General features: G+C 49.3%; 3 protein-coding genes across 3 annotated transcripts; 1 reads left to right on the top strand and 2 right to left on the bottom strand.

Moving 5' to 3' along the window:
* The first annotated feature begins 3,881 nt into the window (after positions 1 to 3,881).
* Positions 3,882 to 4,253, top strand: LOC125102072 (histone H4). The gene has a single exon (XM_047732777.1). It carries the CDS (start codon positions 3,887 to 3,889, stop codon positions 4,196 to 4,198), a length of 312 nt encoding a protein of 103 aa, XP_047588733.1. The 5' UTR covers positions 3,882 to 3,886; the 3' UTR covers positions 4,199 to 4,253.
* A 2,993-nt stretch (positions 4,254 to 7,246) lies between these two features.
* Positions 7,247 to 7,629, bottom strand: LOC125102071 (histone H4). Its single transcript, XM_047732776.1, has one exon. The coding sequence runs from the start codon at positions 7,609 to 7,611 to the stop codon at positions 7,300 to 7,302; it is 312 nt and encodes a 103-aa protein (XP_047588732.1). The 5' UTR covers positions 7,612 to 7,629; the 3' UTR covers positions 7,247 to 7,299.
* A 9,788-nt stretch (positions 7,630 to 17,417) lies between these two features.
* LOC125102045 (histone H2A type 1-B) lies at positions 17,418 to 18,568 on the bottom strand. Its single transcript, XM_047732735.1, has one exon. It carries the CDS (start codon positions 18,521 to 18,523, stop codon positions 18,131 to 18,133), a length of 393 nt encoding a protein of 130 aa, XP_047588691.1. The 5' UTR covers positions 18,524 to 18,568; the 3' UTR covers positions 17,418 to 18,130.
* Positions 18,569 to 18,718: the final 150 nt, after the last annotated feature.

The raw sequence follows: 18,718 nt of genomic DNA, 5'->3' as shown, positions 1-18,718 counted from the left end.
GAAACGTTTCTTTTCCACCTCTTCAATTCTCTAAAATAATATTCCCAGGAACACAGCCTGTCTTTTCATTTCTGTCGGCAGGAAGTCCAGTGCCCTTGTTAAAGGGACGCCTGGTCTGGGGGCTGTGCTGGGACTAGTGGCTGCTGTAAGTCCAGGAAGACCTGTTAGTGTCTTTGCTCAAGAGTAAGGACTCACGGAGTGGATTGCAAGAAAACACGTGTGGCCAGTTTGCCTCTTAAAGCTAACTTGGAGATTTGCTTCCTTGATGCACCCACCATTCTTCGCTCTTGCCTATAACGCTCTTGCACACTGGTCTCATAGGTGCTAAGAAATGTACCTGCAGTGGGGAAGTCCCAGCATCTTCAAAAGAAACAGTTAAGAAAATACAAACTCTAAAAAGAAGCTTGGAGGGAAGCAAAATGGAGGCTGCTGAATGGGGCAGATCCTGTGGTGGGGAGGGGAAGGTGCTCTAGGACTTGGAAATCCTCTCACAGGACTGGAGGCTGGAATGGAGGGAAAGGAATGTGGAACGATAAGTAGAAGGTGGGGCAAAGAACTTCCCATACTGAGGAGCTTTGTACACCTTGAAAATAAATACAAAGTTTATCTACTAGGGGAAGGCAGACTCTGCCGCATTTTAAAATCTTGTAAAATATATGATTAGAACCATTATTCTGGGGACCCAGTTGAGAATGGATGGAAAGGTGGGTGAGATCCACGTCAAAAGGTTGGAAATACCAGCCAGAGGTGAGGGTCGGAATGAGGAGAAGGGGAAGAAAGTGGGATAAAGGGGAAGAGGCAGCAGAAAGGTTAGGCCTTGCCGCGGAATGACTTACAGGGGCAGGTGAAGGAGGGGAGCCCGGAATGTCTGGCTTTCAGCTTGTGCGACATCAGCACTCAAGAAAGGGGCTTCAGAAAGTGGGCTTGGGAGGAAAGGAGACTTGCCATGTTCATTCCAACTCACTGCCTCAAAGCACCCAGGCATATATGGAATATCTAAAGCTTAAAAGAGTTTGAGAAAACTGCAGAAGCGGGAAGGTCACTCGGACCTCCCCACCCATCCCACCCCTCCCCTGAAAGCAGGAGATAAAAGTCCTCTGGGACAGGCACCCGCCCTGTACCCTAAGGAGAGGAGGACTTCTTATCACCAGAGGGAATTTAGGGCTGAAAGGCCACAAGTAAAAACCTTATTTCTTCAATTGGCTACCCCAAGCCCAAACCTCTTTGTCTTGTCAATTCTTCACAAACTTATCTTGTCTAAAAATATGAAATCTCCCTGACTAGTTGCTTTGGGACTTCCTTCTCCATGACTGACATGTAACATGTAAAAATTTAATAGAACATGTATGCCTTTTTCCTCTGTTAACCTGTCTTAGGTCAGTTTAATTCTTGGGCAGAGATCCAAAGAGGACAGAGAATTTTTCTTTCCCTACACTTCATTCAACAAATACTCATTGCCCCTCTACTGTGAGCCGGGCACAGCTTTAACCTAGCAATACGACAGTGAAGGGGTTCAGAACGAGTCTTCCCCAAACGCCACTGACACGTGGACTGTTTAGAACTAAAGTCAGCTGAGAACATCACAGGTCAAGAGAAACTTTTGCCCTCCCCCTGACGGCCTGGAAGAATTTAGGTAAGGGGTTGATAACAGAGACAGGTATTAACAGATACAGCTTTTTAACGTGAAAGGCTCAGCTTGTCGAGACAGATATGTGATTACTAAACTCTACTCTTATCTTGCTTTGAATTATCCTCCTCCCCTCTGTAGCTCCAGGCCCCTCTCCCATTCCTTAGCTGGGGATGGCATATCAGCCTTAAGTGCCTGACTGCCTTTAAGTCTTATTTTTTACAGGGCTTCTGTACTTAGGAAATTAAATGTTTTTCTCCTGTTAGTCTGGTTTTGTTTTGTTTGTTAACGATTTTATTTATTTATTTGACAAAGAAAGAGAGCGCAAGTAGGTGGAACCACAGGCAGAAGGAGAGAAGCAGGCTCTCGCTAAACAGGGAGCCCAACATGGGGCTTGATCCCAGGACCCTGAGATCATGACCTGAGCCAAAGGCAGATGCTTAACAACTGAGCTACCCAGGTGCCCCCCATTAATCTGTTTTGTGTCATTTTAATTAGCTCGGCCAAAGAACCTAGAAGGAAATAAGGGAAAATTTTCCAGCTCTTACAATATACAAGGATGAAGAACCCATTCTTTTAAAGGTGTCCCAGTTAATCAGTGTGATGCAATGATGACAAAAATTCCAAAAGGGTTAATTTTTCCTTTAAACCTGAAACAAGTTACAATATTTTGAAGAGGAGTAGAATATATTATCTCAAAATATGCCTCTTTGGTATTATATGGTAAATTTATATGCACAACACTTAACTGCTGGCAGAGGTGAATGTGGTGAGAATTGTGGAAATTGTACTAACACTAATATAATACCACAAAAATCTATACTGTCTCAGACAAAGCATTTCAATTCTAGGTTATCCTCAGGAAATAAGTTATGTACAGATCTCCTTTAAAATAGAAAGCATATTATGTTAAGTGCTAGAGATTTTGCTTAAAATGTATCATAGAAAATGCTTATGATGGAATATCATACAGACATAATCACTTTTCACTTTCCCTAGTGTAAAATTTCCAAGATTGAACTGAAAGTAGATTTCCTTTGGCAAAGGACATTGCTTAAACTATAGTTCTATAGTTTTGTATGGAATAGAATTTTTAGGAATAGTTCTGTCAGGGAGCAGGAATAACCTGTCCTTTTGGAGATCCTTCCAGCCGGCTAAGAATCAAATAGACATGAGCCAGATGCACAGGAGAAAATAAAATGTAACAGTATACTACAGGGATCTATACAGACATGAAATTTCAAAGACAGTCAAGCAAAATGAAGTATATATGTCTTTCTGAGCTAAGGAGAAGGGGCCAGGGGCCCCTTCCAGGGAAGGAATGTAATTCACAGAAGAGCAAATGCCTGATAAAGAAAATGTCTGCTGGGCCACTTGGAAACAAGGGACATAAAGGGCTTTGATCCAACAGGCCTTGCTGGTCCCCATCGTCTATACCTAGCTCACAGTATAATACAGTTCTCTTTGTGGTAAATTTCTTTCTGGAGCAGGTCCTCTATCTAATTTCCTTTTACGCAGTTGTGGCGGCGGTAAAAAGCTTTTACAAAATATGCTGGATTTTAATAACCTTCACGTCAAAGTGACTCATTTTAGGTTAACCTGCCCTTGACCCCTACATTTCCTAGTGTTGAAAGTGGTACATCAGTCAGTAGGGAAAATAATTATTTTATACATGTGACTTATTAAGGAATTACTAGGGAATTGGCTCAAGTGTACTATAGAGAATGTTTAAGAAGGAATAACAAGTAGATATTAAAAACATTTTTTTTTTTTTTGTCTTTAGAGAAGGGAAAGTGATTAAAATGTAATCCGTGTGAAGAAGTTCCAAAACGCCATACATGGAACTATGTGAATTTTCTCTGGGGGGGGGGGGGGGGATGTGCACTTCCCTATTTCACCAAAATTCCAAACTGGGCAGCAGTACTGTGTTCTCTGTGTGGGGGGATAAAATATTGCTATTTTATTACTTGCCCTTTTCTGCATTTCTCACAACATTCACGCTTGGGTTCCCATCGAAAAGCAATTTTTTTAAGTTTCCAAACAGAGTAACAAAATAATTACCGGGTATAAACAAGACACAGTACAAGGAAACCTACGACTTTTTTTTTTGTTTTTTTTTTTTGGTCTTGTCACACTTCTCTCCCCCCGTGGGGTGGCACTTCTTGGCTGTGTGAGGTTCTCAGTTCGGTCCGCTGGCAGCGGAATAAAAGCCTGCAGCGCGGGCGACGTGACAAAACGCTGTGCAGTCGTCTTCCAGCCATGTCTGGTCGCGGCAAGGGCGGGAAGGGCCTGGGCAAGGGGGGCGCCAAGCGCCACCGCAAAGTGCTGCGCGACAACATCCAGGGCATCACCAAGCCCGCCATCCGGCGGCTGGCCCGGCGCGGCGGCGTCAAGCGCATCTCCGGCCTCATCTACGAGGAGACCCGCGGGGTGCTCAAGGTGTTCCTGGAGAACGTGATCCGCGACGCCGTCACCTACACGGAGCACGCCAAGCGCAAGACGGTCACGGCCATGGACGTGGTCTACGCGCTCAAGCGCCAGGGCCGCACCCTCTATGGCTTCGGGGGCTGAGCCTCTGCCCTCCGGTTTGGTTTCTGTGAAAATCCTAAAGGCCCTTTTCAGGGCCCCCACTTCTTTCATCTCAGGAGCCGTGACGCTGCTTTATCTTTAATAGTGTCGGATTAGGGCCATGAAAGTACATCCATTCCCGTTTTCGTAGAAGCTTCCCCGGTTTCCCCGTGTGCAACTAGAGAACGCATGAGCCCTTTCGTTTTTCACGTTCTCCCGCAGGTTTTTGGAGAGTTGCATTAAGTTGCTGTTGACACTTTAGCACTTGGCAGGTACATTTATTTTTTTTTTTTCTTAAAATTTTTTTTTTTATTTCTTAAAAAATACAAGCAAGGATTGTGGGAGAGGAAGAAGCAGGCTCCCCGCTGAGGAGGGAGCCAGATGCGGGGCTCTGATGCGGGGCTCTGATCAGGCCCTGATCGCAGGACCCTGGCATCACCACCTGGGCCGATGGCAGGCGCTTAACCCATTGAGTCACCCAAGTGCCCCGGACATGTACACTTTAAAGTGGAATTTTAATGCCGTAATGGGAACGTTGACATGACAGTTGGAAGGAAACGGGTTTAGGACTTGAGCAGGAGCAGAACGGCTTTCTCAGTATGACGGAGTGCAGGTTTGGGGTTTGCAAGGAGCAAGAACCACAGGTGCCTCAGCACTGAATTCCAGAGAAGGTGCATCTCCGTGTACAGGAGGCCGTGCAATGTGATCACGTTTAGTGATCTGCATTCTGGTGCCACGTGTCCTCTGCTCAAGAAACAAATGAGCGTTAAGTAGACTTAATTGGAGAGCAACAGTTGGGACAGTTGGTGAGACCAAGCATGTGACCAGCCTTGGCTCCAGTGCTGGGGTCTGCTGGGAGTGGAGACCCAAGCTCCTAGAGGACGGACAGGTCAGTACACCACAGACCAGGTGGTGAGGGTGGGATGCAGTTAAAAGGCGTTCCAGCTAAATGATAAGGGAAACAACAGAAATGTTGCCATGAAAATAGGCAGCCCTAGTCCAGGAGAGATCTTTAGTACAGAGTCGAAAAGGAATCAAACACAGGATTAGGCCATAAATCTAGAATCTAGGATTCTCCTAGAGGAAGTCTTAAGAAGTAGAGAAAGAAACCCAGAGTCGAAAGGGAAGACTTGGGTGTTGGTAGGAAGCTTGGCTAATGCACACACACAGATGAAAGTAGTAATTGCCCAAATGTATAGAAAAACAGTAAGCGAAGATGAGATGTATACATTTTAAAGCTGAAGTTAAAACCATCAACATCTGGTCTCACCAAGATTTAACCCTTGTTAAGGTCAAATGTTAAATGTGCATCCAGCCCATCTACTGGCTCAGGAATGTTTCCTCAAGGACCCTAGAGGCATTTCTGAAATACAGTGCTGTTTTAATCATGGTGATCTCCCATATTCCTGGGAAGACTTGGGCCGAACTTCAGCTAAGGTATGGCTCCAAATTGTAACACTACTCTGTTTCAGATGGTTTGTGTCCATTTAGCTATCCAACAGAGTGAGATTTCTTTTTGTCTCTGCTATTCCCAAAGCAGATTGCCTGTGATAGTCATTCTGGTTTAACGCTTACTCAATAATAAAACTTCTGGTTCTACTACCTTTGTGCAGCGGTTTTCTAGGCTGGGAGATTTTGTTTTTAATTATATTTCCCAACAGCTTCTGAGGGTCAATTATGTATTTATGGCTTTCCATTAATTTTTTCTTCTTTTTTAAAAAAATTATTTAACAGAGAGAGAGAGAGAGAGAGAGAGAGCGCACAAGCAGGGGGAGTGGAACACAGAGGGAGAAGTGGGCTCTTGGCAGAGCAGGGATCCCAATTGTGGGGCTCTGATCCCAGGACCTGGGATCATGACCTGATCTGAAGGCAGATGCTTAACCGACGGAGCCACCCAGTTACACTGCTTTCCATTGATTTCTTGCATAATTTTGATAGTAGTCTCTTGGTTATTAACCCCCCCAAAAAACATTCCCTACATATTCCATATATTATTTAAATATGTCTATAGCTAATATTCTAGTACTTGTCTTTAGATGTCTGACTAATGTTCATAACCTGATTTAATGAAACTTAACACTTCTTGATAATACTTTTCCTAAATGCAGGCCCTACATTTTGTATAATGAAACCTTTTAGGTATCACTTATATCTAAACTCCTCTGTAGTTTCCCAAGTGGCCACTGGGCCCCCACACATAGTTTCTCATTTCATGAGAAGAGACATAGTTTCTATTTGTGATTAATCATATACAATTGTGAAAAGTTTTCTTATATATCATGCAGTAGGGAAAAAAAGAGCAAATCAAAGATAAACTATACATCTTTGCTAACCAGATAAAAATATAAATGTTAGTTTTACTTTTAAAATTGGATAGAACATACTTACATTTGCTTAATGTTACATTAACTGTAACTGAGTGTTTATTGGCAATCACAAATAACACATTCGTCATTCGTCCATCGTAAATACTGAAGGAGTGCTATTATGATCATTGTCCTTAAAGACGAAAACACCTTCATTAAGTTCTCTACTTTTTGTGGTAAGTGATGGAGGCCAGCAATAGGCCACTAATTGTCCCTCCAGGCTAATAGTTTACTCCTGAGTTGCCAAGCCGGGTCCCATTTAGAAGCGGAGATCAATTATAGTCAAACTTAGAAATTGCCTTTTAGAATTTTCCAAGTGACGGAACATTTGCCGAGTTTTGGTCTGGACATTTTTCCAGCTCTTCTAAAACTCTCCACTAGGATATTTCTGGCAAGGATATTACTGGGGGTAGAAGGGTTTTCCTTTGTGTCCATAAAACAGCAAACTCTTCTGAAAGAAGCTGTGCCCAACACAACACGCCCCCAAACCTCTCACAGGACCAACATTTTCGAGCAAGTTCTGCTGTAACTTGTGACACCAAACCAAACTGGGGCAAGGTTCCTGACTATAAAGTTGATTGGCAGGACTAGAAACCAGGCCGGGGATATGACCCGCAGTGCAACACGGCCGCGCAGACCAGTGAGCTCCACTAGTCAGAGTTTCAGCTCCTCTCGTGAAAGGGTGGGAAGCCCTAAAAAGGGCCTTTTATTTTTTTGGAGGGGAGAATAGCGGGAGGCTCAGCCCCCGAAGCCGTAGAGGGTGCGGCCCTGGCGCTTGAGCGCGTAGACCACGTCCATGGCCGTGACCGTCTTGCGCTTGGCGTGCTCCGTGTAGGTGACGGCGTCGCGGATCACGTTCTCCAGGAACACCTTGAGCACCCCGCGGGTCTCCTCGTAGATGAGGCCGGAGATGCGCTTGACGCCGCCGCGCCGGGCCAGCCGCCGGATGGCGGGCTTGGTGATGCCCTGGATGTTGTCGCGCAGCACTTTGCGGTGGCGCTTGGCGCCCCCCTTGCCCAGGCCCTTCCCGCCCTTGCCGCGACCAGACATGCCGACTTAGGCGGTCTGTGTGAGCTCAACACGGCGATAGCCCTTTTTTGTCCGTCAGCGCTAATTATAAGCAGAAGTCGGACCTCGTTGAAGACTGACACCGCGGGCGGGCCCCGAGGCCCCGCCCCCACCCCGGCTCCCCGGCTCCTCCCACCTCTGGGCCGAGCTCCGAGGACTGTGTGCTGGAGGGAGCAAGGTCGCGTGGAAGGTCTGGCTTCTTCTGAGCCGGTTCGTACTGGTGTCTGCAGGAATTTCCCCCATGAGAACGTTACTAGGGGCTTCTAGTTTACAACAAAGTACTGTCCTCTCTCATTCAGAAGGGGAATGATTGTTCGCTTGGAAGGGAACCCTAAGATGTCACCCCAAAACAGGAGTGTTGGAGTTCAGGACATACTGTCTCAAAATAGGTCTCTTTGGTATGGAGGGTAGCAGAAGACGCCCCCCGCCCCAACCAAATGCGCCTCTTTGGCATAAGGACTATATGCGAGCAGATGATTTTTAAGAAACACCGACACGGGAGAATCTCTAAAATCTTCCTAACGGGACATTTTAACATTTATGAAATTCTCAACCTCTAAGTGTCTCCCTCTCTGCACCAGGAAGAGAAGGATGACTAAATCACCAGACATTCCTGTCCTTGGGAAAGCCCCAGCTTAATTCGGCATCACAACCTTGTTTCCCATCCTTTTCCCGCCAACCCCAGACTGGCTCCCTGGGCACTCCCTTCCCACACCAACATCTGTTAGCGGAAGGTGGTGTCTCCAGGGGTGGCTGGGGCCTCTTCGGGTTCCACTCAGTTCTTCACAGCATCTCCCATGTACACATGAGGTGTCCATGTCATTAAACTGCTCTTTGTTTTCCTCCTTAATCTTTTATTATAAGGGGAGGTTCATAGCACCTAGAAGGGTAGAGGGGAAATTATTTTTCCTCCCCTACACTGTTCTGTTTACTACATCAAAATTTTAAATTGTAGTTGTCTTACAGGTCATAATTTGGCACTGTGGGTTCCATTATTTCTTTTCAAAAGTTTCTGATCTAGTATCCTTTTATGTGTGTGTGTACGTTTAGAATCACTGTAGCAGTTTTGAAAAATAAATCTCTTTGAGCTTCTGATCATGATTGCATTAACTATAAATTAATTAGAATACAATGAATGCCCTACAAAAATCAAGTACTTAAATTCAGAAACTGTGCTTCTAGTTGCTTTTAAGCCTTTTAATTTTTAATGACTAAACATTCTATTTTTTGATTTTTTTAAATTTTGGTTTTCATAAGGTATTTCATATGGAATTAATTTTTGCATACATTGAATTTTATTTTTAAAAGAAAACAAATACAGACTCATACTCCAAAATTCTTGAAACTAACATAATTTCGTAAACTCCTGTAACTAATGTCACCCATTATTCAATTGTTTTAGAAAGTGCTTAAGAGCTGAAACTCGAGTTAGAAAAATTGGATTTTAAGTTGCATCTCTTCTACCAATTGGCTTTTGGGCACTTGCTTATGTCTTCTAAACCTTTGCTCATCAAGAGTGGGAATAACATAATAACAATACTTAACTCATAAAGCTATTTTAAGAGCTAATGCAGGGGCACCTGGGTGGCTCAGTCTGTTAAGCGTCTGACTCATGATTTCAGCTCAGGTCATCTCGAGGTAGTGAGTTCAATACCTACATCATACTCCATGCTGAACTGGAGCCTGTTTGGGATTCTCTGTCTCACTCTACCTCTTCCCCATGCATGTCTCTTTCAAAAAATAAATAATGGAGATACTTTATATAATATACTGAGTCTACAGAGCACATACCTCCTATCTGTGATTGCTGTGGTTACTTACGCTGTCTGTCTTGGTGTGTGACTGCAATTCAGATTTAACTGTAGGACATACAAAGATTTCAAGAGACTGTGAAAATAAATTTATTCCAACAGACTAGGAATGCCATAGAAGCTGATTTTCATTAAGACATCCATGAGTAATAAGTGAACGTTGGCTGCTGTGTACAGGGGTGGAGAGGAACAGAAGACCCTCTCCGGCTAATGACTTGGTGATGAGAAGGGGATGATGAAGGGAGCGAAAGGGACAGCGTCATGACTGATTGGGTCCCCATAGACTTCAGGTCCAAGAATACCCGTGAGGCCGGCCAAGCAGGGGCGATACTGATCCTACCCCTGCGGGCTCTGATCCTACTGTATGGCTCTTTGCCTGTCCATCTCCGATCCGTCCCTGACATATTCCCGCCACCCCCCAACAGGTAACTCCAAACTGCCATCAGGAACAGGGGCGATGACTGATCTGTGGCTACTTCCTGCTGGGGAGGGGTGCCTATGGGTTCAGAGGTCTGTCCTGAGACCCCTACAGTAGGCAGGGTCGCCATCTGTGGCTGCCTAGACAGGAGAAGAAACAAGTTGGACAAGGGCATTTAGAATACAAGGTCAGAAGGGAAGCAGGAGGAAGACGACTAATTCTGGGGCCATTAATGGCCATAGTCAGTGTCTCTGCTGGACCCAAAGGGAGGTCCACCAGAAGGAGGGGTCCTCTATTTGGGCCACCAGGCTACCTGACGAATCTGAACGAGGCACCCCCTGACCTGTGTTGTTAATATAAAAGCGGCTTCCTGGAGGAGGCTGTAGGTGTCCCCTGCATGGGAGCATGGGAGGACAGGAGGTCCCGAGGTCCAGGGCCCCGGGGATTCTGGAGGGCCATACCCTCCAAATAGAGGGAGTCCTCAGGTCTCTATATCCAAGGCTTGGACTGGTTTCCAACTTGCGGCATGTGGCCGGCCCCAGGGGCGTGGGGCCCTAGCGGAGCTAGGTAGGCGAGGGAGCAGCGCCCTGTCCACTGCGCGGGTAAGAACGCGCGTGCCCTTCTCCCGCAGTAGAAGAACAGACCGTCTTCTGCACGGAGGCTTAGGTGGAACCCGTACTTAAAGAGAAGCTTCGGTGGGGAGGTAGAGGCTGCGCCTGACAACTTCCTCCATATCAGGGAAGCATCGAAACGGAGCCGCTCGCCCACCGTGACGGCAAGTGAGCTGGAAGGATAGATTTTCAGGAAGAATTCTTGGGACGAGAGGAGCAAACCTCTGGCCAACCCTAGTGTAGAGGAATTGCAGGACACCGGGGACCACCCTGCTGAGCAGGAGTTGTTAGCGGGGGTCCAAAAAGATGTCTTTTCCTTTAGGGGATCCTGGGCCCGGAGAAAGAGGTGAGGCTGATCAGGGTCTTTGTAGGCGCTGAGCGAGTTGAAAAGGGAGCTATTCCAAGGCTCCTCTGCGGCGCTTGAAGGGACCTGGAAGGTGAAGTTGCACTGGGACGTGGAAAGGTTTCCTACAAAAATCCCCGAGTTTGGAGTGTAGGTGTTTTCCCAGCAAATAGGGAATGTTGTTGAGGTACTGATCCGGAGCCGAGCCAGCCAGGCAAGGTCTGGGGTGTTGTCGGACCAGGGGACACTGGCTACTTTGGTTTCCATGTCCTTCTTCCAAGCTTTAACAAATAGTTGCTCTATATTTTGATTGGGGAATGAATTAATATAGGAGACAAAAGGAGTGACAGAGTAATTAGCCCGCAGCCAGACCTCGATAGGGGCGGGCACAGCGGTCCCTACTGAGTCTTTCCCACATACCCAACAATCAGTCAAATTGAAGGGAGTGGCACTGGGTTGAACCCATCCTTGGGTCCCTGCAGATGAGTGGCAATGTAGAAGTTTGGGAACAGAAAGAAGGAGAAAGAGAACAAATGCATTCAACGGCATCTTTGATCAGGGGTTGAAGTACTTAGCTTGGTGTCGTTGGCTTTTCTGTTTTTTAAAGATGCGTTTGAGCCCTTCCTTGCTTGCAGTGGTATCTTGGTTTCCTGTTGTCTTCTTCCGCTGGAAACCAGGGCTTGACTCTAGAATAGTGGATCTAGGCCTTGACCTTGGGTACCTTGATAGCCGCTGGGGAGGCTAAGATGACTGTGTGTGCGCCCTTTTAGACAGGCTCTAGAGACAAAGATAAAGAGAAAAGATCTTTAACAAGCACCTGGTCCCTGGGATGATCGGGGAAGGTTGGTTGTCTTGGAACTGAGGGTTAGGAACCACCCAAGGAGCTCATGGAGACCTTACCAGAGGGATGACATGATTTGCCGAGTCAAAGACTCCCTTGTCCACCAGCCGGTCATTTACACAGACGGGCCTCCCATACAAGACCTGGAAGGGGCTCAAGCCCGTTTCCACGGGGGCGTTTCTAATCCGGAGTAAGGCAATGAGGAGTACAGACCAGGGGAGTCCCAGCCGAGGGATGGTTTCACTTACTAGTGCCTTTACCCCCACTGAGGCCTTCTGGTTCTGCAGAAGCGTGGGAAGGTTATCTACCCAAACCCAGAGGCTTTGGGACCCTTGTGCCTCAGGCATACCTGTGAAATCCATTCGCTAATTGCCAGCCTTCCCTAGGCCAGCTCCCCACTCACTGTCTGCCTCTGGGGATTTGGGGATGAGAGTACAGGTTATTTCTGTGGCAGACTTCACAAGTCTTTAAAAGGTACTTAAAGGTTTTGTCCAGGTTTTTTCCTGTAGAAAGCATGTGGGTCATCTGCAAGGTTTTATCCTGTCCCAGATGGAGGGTTTGATGTAGGCTTTTCCCAACCTTCCTTTGGTTCGCTGCCCAGGGCTGAAGCCTATGATCTTACCCTGAGTCGGCCTGGAGGCTGAGGCTGTTGCCTCCTTCTGATGCCCATTGTTTTTTCTCTGTGCAGGAGCAAGTTTTCCCCTGGGTTTGCAGCCAGCCAGACTAGGGAGGCAACCACAGGGGCAGCCGAAGACTTGATGGCAGATTTCGCTGCATCCGCCAGGCTGTTCCCTTCCAGCACTTCACCTGTTCCTCTCTGGTGTCACTTGCTGCCACCTCTCGGGGGTGGGGTATGGCCTGTAGGGGCAGGTGATTTCTGGGTGATATTTAGTGGGGGAACCTGAGGCAGTTAGACACTGTCTCTCCTTCCACCTTGTGCCACGGGCATGCAAAGGCAGGAAGGCGTGTTTGGAGTCAGTATAGACATTGCCACTTTTGTTTCTACTGAGTTCCATCGCCCGCCTGAGTGAGGGCTGTGGATGGAGCGGGGGCTCGATCCAGACAGCACAGGATCGCTTTTTCTCATTTCGGGTGACGTGGTAAAGTGATCACAGCACACCCAACCATTCGGGTGCCTTGCTCAGCAAATGGGCTTCCTTTAGTGAATAGGGTCCCCTCCGAATTCTCTGTTGGGGTCCCTTTTAGGTTCTCACAACAGCATAGGTTTGAGCTATGATGTGTTGACGGCTGTGCACTGGCTCTGTACCCTCTTCTGGAAGGAAGGGGTCGGGGTTTAAAGTGGAGCGAGTTTTTACTTGCACGACTGGACCTTCCAGCAAGAGAGTTGGGTGCGGCAGAAGGCGGCTGTCCGTGAGCCCGTGGTCACTATCCGTGGAGAGGAGACCTTGACGGTTATGGGGGAGGGGTGTGTGCAGTAAGATCCCTCCCAGAGTTAATTCGTAGCTTCAGGGATTAAAGGTGCTGAGGCAGGCATGGCCCTAAAGGACGCTGGCAGCCCACAGGCTACCAGGTCAAGGTCTTTTCTTAAAGATCCCACTGGATATGGAGTGGGCTCCCGGGCCTGGGTTAGAATACCCAAAATCACTCCCTTCTTCTCTGTCACATCTAAGTTGTAAGACCTCCCTGCAGGGAGGCTTAAAGCTGGGGCACTGAGCTTTTTACTTTTTTTTAAAGATTTTATTTATTTATTTGACAGAGATGGGGAGAACACAAGTAGGGGGAGCGACAGGCAGAGGGAGAAGCCGGCCCCTTGCTGAGCGGGGAGCCCAGTGTGGGGCTCGATCCCTGGAATTGACCTGAGCCAAAGGCAGATGCTTAACAGACTGAGCCACCCAGGCGTCCTTTGATGAGGTCTTTAAAAGCCCTGAGTCTGGGTTCAGTATTAATGAGCAGGTTTCCAGCACGTCCTGTCCTTTGATCAGCTGACAAAGAGGACACACGATTTCCCATACCCCAGTGTCCATAAGCAACGTACACAGCGAAGCCCGAAAAATCTCTCAACCGGTTAAGGGTTTTGAGGAGATGGTATGAGGCAATGGGCTGTATCCTATCTTCCTCTGAAAGAACCAGACCCAGATATTGGACACATGTCTCACATAATCGAGCCTTAGGCTGGCAGACCTTCTATTCCCCCCATACTCTGAAAAATGTAGAAGCTTTTGGGTGCCAGTTTGTATACTCGGCTCAGAGGGGGCTTATAGCAGGAGACGGTCCACACACTGTAGGAGGACCCAGTCCTCAGCTGGAAATTCTGCATGATTTCAGGACAGGGCCTGTCCAAATAAGTGGGGACTATCTCAGAACCCTCGAGGTAGAACTGTCCGTGTGAACGGGGCGGTCAGATTCGTGGGCTCCTCGACTGCAAACAGAAACAGAATCTGGAGGTGTGGCTTGCGAAAGAAGGCCTCTTGTAAGCCTAGGACTGTAAAGGAGCTTGTGTGTCAGGGGGGATCGGAGGCAGCAGTGTGCAAGGGTTGGGGACGACGGGATGACTTGGGACCACAGCCTCATTAATAATTCAAGATCTTGTACCAATCTCCACTCCGTTAGGTTTTTGTATCCCCAAAACTGGGGTGTTTCATGGGCTGTTGCATTCTTTTAAGACACCCCACCCCCACTTCTTTAGATTATTTATGGCTTTTTTTAGGCCCTTCTTTGCTTCTGGTTTTAGAGGGTATTTGTTCCGACAGGGGCAAGTTGTGGGATCTTTAAAGTGTTTGTGAATGGGCACTGCAGGTAAGGCCCAACCCACTGCTGAGTTGCCCAGACCTGGGGATTAGTATGAGCCTCTAACAAGGGGAGGTGACTGCCCGTCTGTCCAGGGGCCATCAACATGAGTGTTCCCAGATTGGCCCATAATATCTCTACCTAAGGGAGGTGTGGGGCTCTCAGGCATTAACAAGGATTGAGAGAAAATTAGATCACCCCAGACGCATCCCAGGGGGAGAGAAAAAAAAACTGGTTCTGGGCTGTCTAGCAATGCCCTGACCAGCGGCGTGGAGGCTGGGCAGTGGGCACCGGGGTGGGGAGGAGAACAGGGAAGGTGGAAGGAAACGGACTGGCTTTCCCTGTCTCGTGAGTTACCCGTAGCTCTGGGTTCCCAACGGCAAGCTGCCCCAGGGAAGGCCCCGTGAAGAGCTCCGCGACCCTGTTGTGGGTGCTAAGCCCTCGAAGATGGAGGTCCTCGAGGGCATTCAGATTTCCAGGGTCCTCCACAAACAGGACAGGGCTTGGGGGCTTTCATTTTGCTGTCCCCTTTGAAGGCATTCCGGCTGCCAGTGCTCTGGGCGGCCACAGACGAGGCATCTAGTACTAGAGCCTTGGGGTGGGGGTGGGGGCTGATGGGTAACGGCCTCTAAGGCCACAAGTAGACCCTAGAAATTCCTTCTCAGCCTCTTCTCTTGTTCCTCACTCTCCTCTTGGTCCCAGTTGTAAAAGACCCAGTTAGCAGCTCCGAAGAGCTCTTCTAGGGCCCCCTCAGGGCCGGCGGTCAACTTTTGCAGGTTTTCCCAAATATCTGGGGCTGACCGGATCACAGTTTTGTCTTGGGCCCTATCTTGGCCTCGGGAGAATCAGGAGAGACAGCTGTACGTTTCATGAGAGCCTCCCTCCTCTCTAGGAGGCTGTCGTGTTTTCCTCCGGAGCCTGGGTCAGGATACGTAGCCTGGCGAGATTCAAGACTTGAAACTTTTTAATCCCTCCAGGACGTAGGCCTGGAAGTGACCGAGGTACCAGTTTCTGAGGGGATCGTTAGGTTCCCAGTTGGGATCTTGGGCCCCAGTTGAGAACTGGAAGTCCCCCATGGGCCCAGCGGTGCTCGGGAATTACTCAGCTGTTCGTCCCCATTCTCTCCACGGTGCCCAGGACTCCGCATTTGTCCGCCTCAGAGAGGGATTGATTTAACAGGAGCATTTCCTCCTTCCCGGTTAATTCAATCACAAGTAAGATTTTGGTAACTTTCTGTATAGGTATATGGATTTTTGGAAAGCTCCCCAAGGTCCCCTTCCTCTCTGGTCTTGCAGTGACAAAGACACCTGTACCCCAGCCATAGCGGCAGCTGCCCTTGGTCTTCCTCTGGGTTCTGTATATTGTTGCAAGACATAGAGCCCCGAGCGCAGCAGGGGGTCCGGGACAGCCGAACAGGAAAGGGACGGAGACCCAGGAGAAGATGGGGCTGGGGCTGGAAATCCTCTGTGGACACCATTTGCCTGTCTGCCTTTGGCGTGGGTGTGGGGTCCCTGTGTTCCTCACCACTCCCTCCCCTCCTGCTCCCTAACCCCCTAACCACAACCCCCCACCCGCCCCCCCCCCATGTCCAGCCCTGAGAGAGAGCAGGCAGGAGGCTGGCACAGGCCCTTATTTTCCCTTAAGGCCCAGAAACCCTGCACATTGGGTACTTCTCCCCGTTTCCCTCACGTTTGCAAAACCAGTCCCGTCGCAACAGGGTCTTATAACTGACGTGTCCCTCAGGCTGCCGTGTCTCCTCCTCCAGTCTGTGTTGTGGCCATGCCGTGGAACCAAAGAAAAGAATTTGCCTTTTCTTCTTTCAAACCGTTCCAGTTACTCAGGAAGCGCCCCCGAGGAGCACTGGCTCCTGTCAGGGGACTGCGATCCCCATCCACGGGAAGTGGGCAACGGCTCCCCTAACCTCATTCCTCATAGTTGACCAGGAGGCCTTCATCCTGACCCAGTGTCCTGGGTGTCTTTGCGACTGCGAGCCAGGACTGCTGTCCCTTCTGCGAGGTGCTAGTCAGTCACTCTAACCTGGCTTGCTCCTACCTCCAGGGAGCCACCCCGCTTGTCCTGACTTTTACTGTCTCTGCATTTCCCAGCCAGGGCATGGGCCGTGACCCAGTAAGGCCCCTTTAGTGGCGGATGGATGTGCCAGACTGTTCCGGGCCCAGTGGACGTCGGCGTGATGGGCAGAATAAAATCGCTCTGTTTGACAGACCTGTTGTAAGAGGCTTACAAAGGCCAATTTCTGGAGGCACAGGATGGGCCACAGGGACAGGGGACACAGCCGAGGTAGAAGTCCGTTCCCTTGTCCTTCTCGACACTACCTACACACGTGTGTTCTAGCCGGACGGGGGTCCATCCTAGGACGGTCACAGCTGAGCAGAGGGGCGGGCACCTCGCCAAGTGGAACCAAATGGCACAGGTGGGTCCCGGAGGCTGTCCCTCACCCCGTCAGGCAAGCCCGATCCACAAGGTGTGGGGTATAGTGACCGTCACACAAAAACGACAAACCTGCTCTGTGGCTGGAGGGTCACAGGTAGAACACTGCAGGCAGAACCCCAGAAAGGGGTTTAAGATGAGGGGAGCTGAGGGGCTATTCCTAACAAGTTCTGGGCCAGATCCCAGAGGACGCCACGTGCCTAAGTGCTCTGTCCACTTGACCCGGCAACGGGTGAAGGAGCAGGACCGAGGCCAGGAGGGCGGAGGCAGAGGCTGTTTCTCCCCGCAGCAGGTGACTGCGACTGCGGGTGCGATCCCTTGGGGGCCGCTGGCAAGGGGATGTCTGGGGGGACCCTCCCAGGGCTTTTGCATTCCTTCCCTTAGAGGAGGGATCGTGGGAACCTATCACCTGAGACCTGAGGGCTGCAGCCGTGCCATTCACTCTGAGATGATGAGGCCCATCTTGTTGACTGTAACAGAGATACTAGCTGTCCACTACTCACGGTCAGATGCCTCGATGACGACCAGAGATCCTTGAGTCCCCAAGAAAATGTTTCAGGATTATTTCTTATCGCAGCTTTCTGGTGCCCACGGTCATCGGTCCTGCCGCTCGGAGGAATAAAGAGGGAGACCAGACACAGAGTGAGGGGCAGCAGACAAAGCGTTAAGAGGAGAGAATCAGCTCTTCACAGGGAGAGGGGGATCCAAGAATGTCCCCTTTCCACCCCCAGCAACGAGATTTTCTTTTACGCAGTTTTAGCCGGGGTTGTTCAGAATTTCTTCAGGTCTTTGTCTGATTGGCCAGGGGCAAACTTCCAGCAAGACTATGCTCCCCAGCCCAGCCCCCTTGGGTTGTTTTTCCTCTGGTATTCCGGGCCCAGCCCCCTGGGGTTTTTTGGACCATGGTATCCCAGGGAGGCCAAGCAGATAGGGATCTTACCCTGTGTGTGGCCTCAGGTCCTACTAGATCCCTGACTGTCCCTGCCATAACAGGACAAGTTTGTGCTCCAGATGGACATTTGATCCTGCAGAGGAATCAGGATACCCCAGTTTTGCTCACATGGGTTCATTAGAGCAAGGTTGTCTCTTGGGCCAAATGACAGATTTATAAATACCTTAGACAAGCTTTTCTTTGCTTTACAGGATTTGTTAGTATTTAATACTTTGCTATGCCAACAATGTGACTTAAAGGCACAGCTCTTTTTGTTGATTAAGAGAGTGGCTCTGAAAAGAGCCTTTTGGTTTGGACAGGAGATTTGAGCTGCACACTCGGCCAGTCTTCTACTTGCCCTTGGCCTTGTGGTGGCTCTCGGTCTTCTTGGGCAGCAGCACGGCCTGGATGTTGGGCAGCACGCCGCCCTGCGCGATGGTGACGCGGCCCAGCAGCTTGTTGAGCTCCTCGTCGTTGCGGATGGCCAGCTGCAGGTGGCGCGGGATGATGCGCGTCTTCTTGTTGTCGCGCGCCGCGTTGCCCGCCAGCTCCAGGATCTCGGCCGTCAGGTACTCGAGCACGGCCGCCAGGTACACCGGCGCGCCGGCCCCGACCCGCTCCGAGTAGTTGCCCTTGCGGAGCAGGCGGTGCACGCGGCCCACCGGGAACTGCAGGCCCGCCCGCGACGAGCGCGTCTTGGCCTTGGCGCGCGCCTTGCCGCCCTGCTTCCCGCGTCCGGACATAATGAGGATAAAAAGCACAAACCTGAGCAGGGTCAGAGTTGAATCAGCCGGAGCTACCCTACTTATAGTCTCTATTGGGCACAAAAATAAAGCTGTGCCATTGGCTGAAATTACAGTTTCACTTAAACCAATGGAATCCTTGTTTTCAAATACACTTCTTTTGATTGAACAAAATCAATTCGTGACGTTTGCCGA

This window comes from Lutra lutra, chromosome 6 (assembly GCF_902655055.1).
Source record: "Lutra lutra chromosome 6, mLutLut1.2, whole genome shotgun sequence".
Classification (NCBI taxonomy): domain Eukaryota; kingdom Metazoa; phylum Chordata; class Mammalia; order Carnivora; family Mustelidae; genus Lutra; species Lutra lutra.
This window is presented reverse-complemented; position numbering and strand designations above follow the sequence as displayed.

Bases quoted from the DNA above. Each gene is read 5' to 3' on its own strand.
- LOC125102072 (XM_047732777.1), top strand. From the start codon at position 3,887: ATGTCTGGTCGCGGCAAGGGCGGGAAGGGCCTGGGCAAGGGGGGCGCC.
- LOC125102071 (XM_047732776.1), bottom strand. From the start codon at position 7,611: ATGTCTGGTCGCGGCAAGGGCGGGAAGGGCCTGGGCAAGGGGGGCGCC.
- LOC125102045 (XM_047732735.1), bottom strand. From the start codon at position 18,523: ATGTCCGGACGCGGGAAGCAGGGCGGCAAGGCGCGCGCCAAGGCCAAG.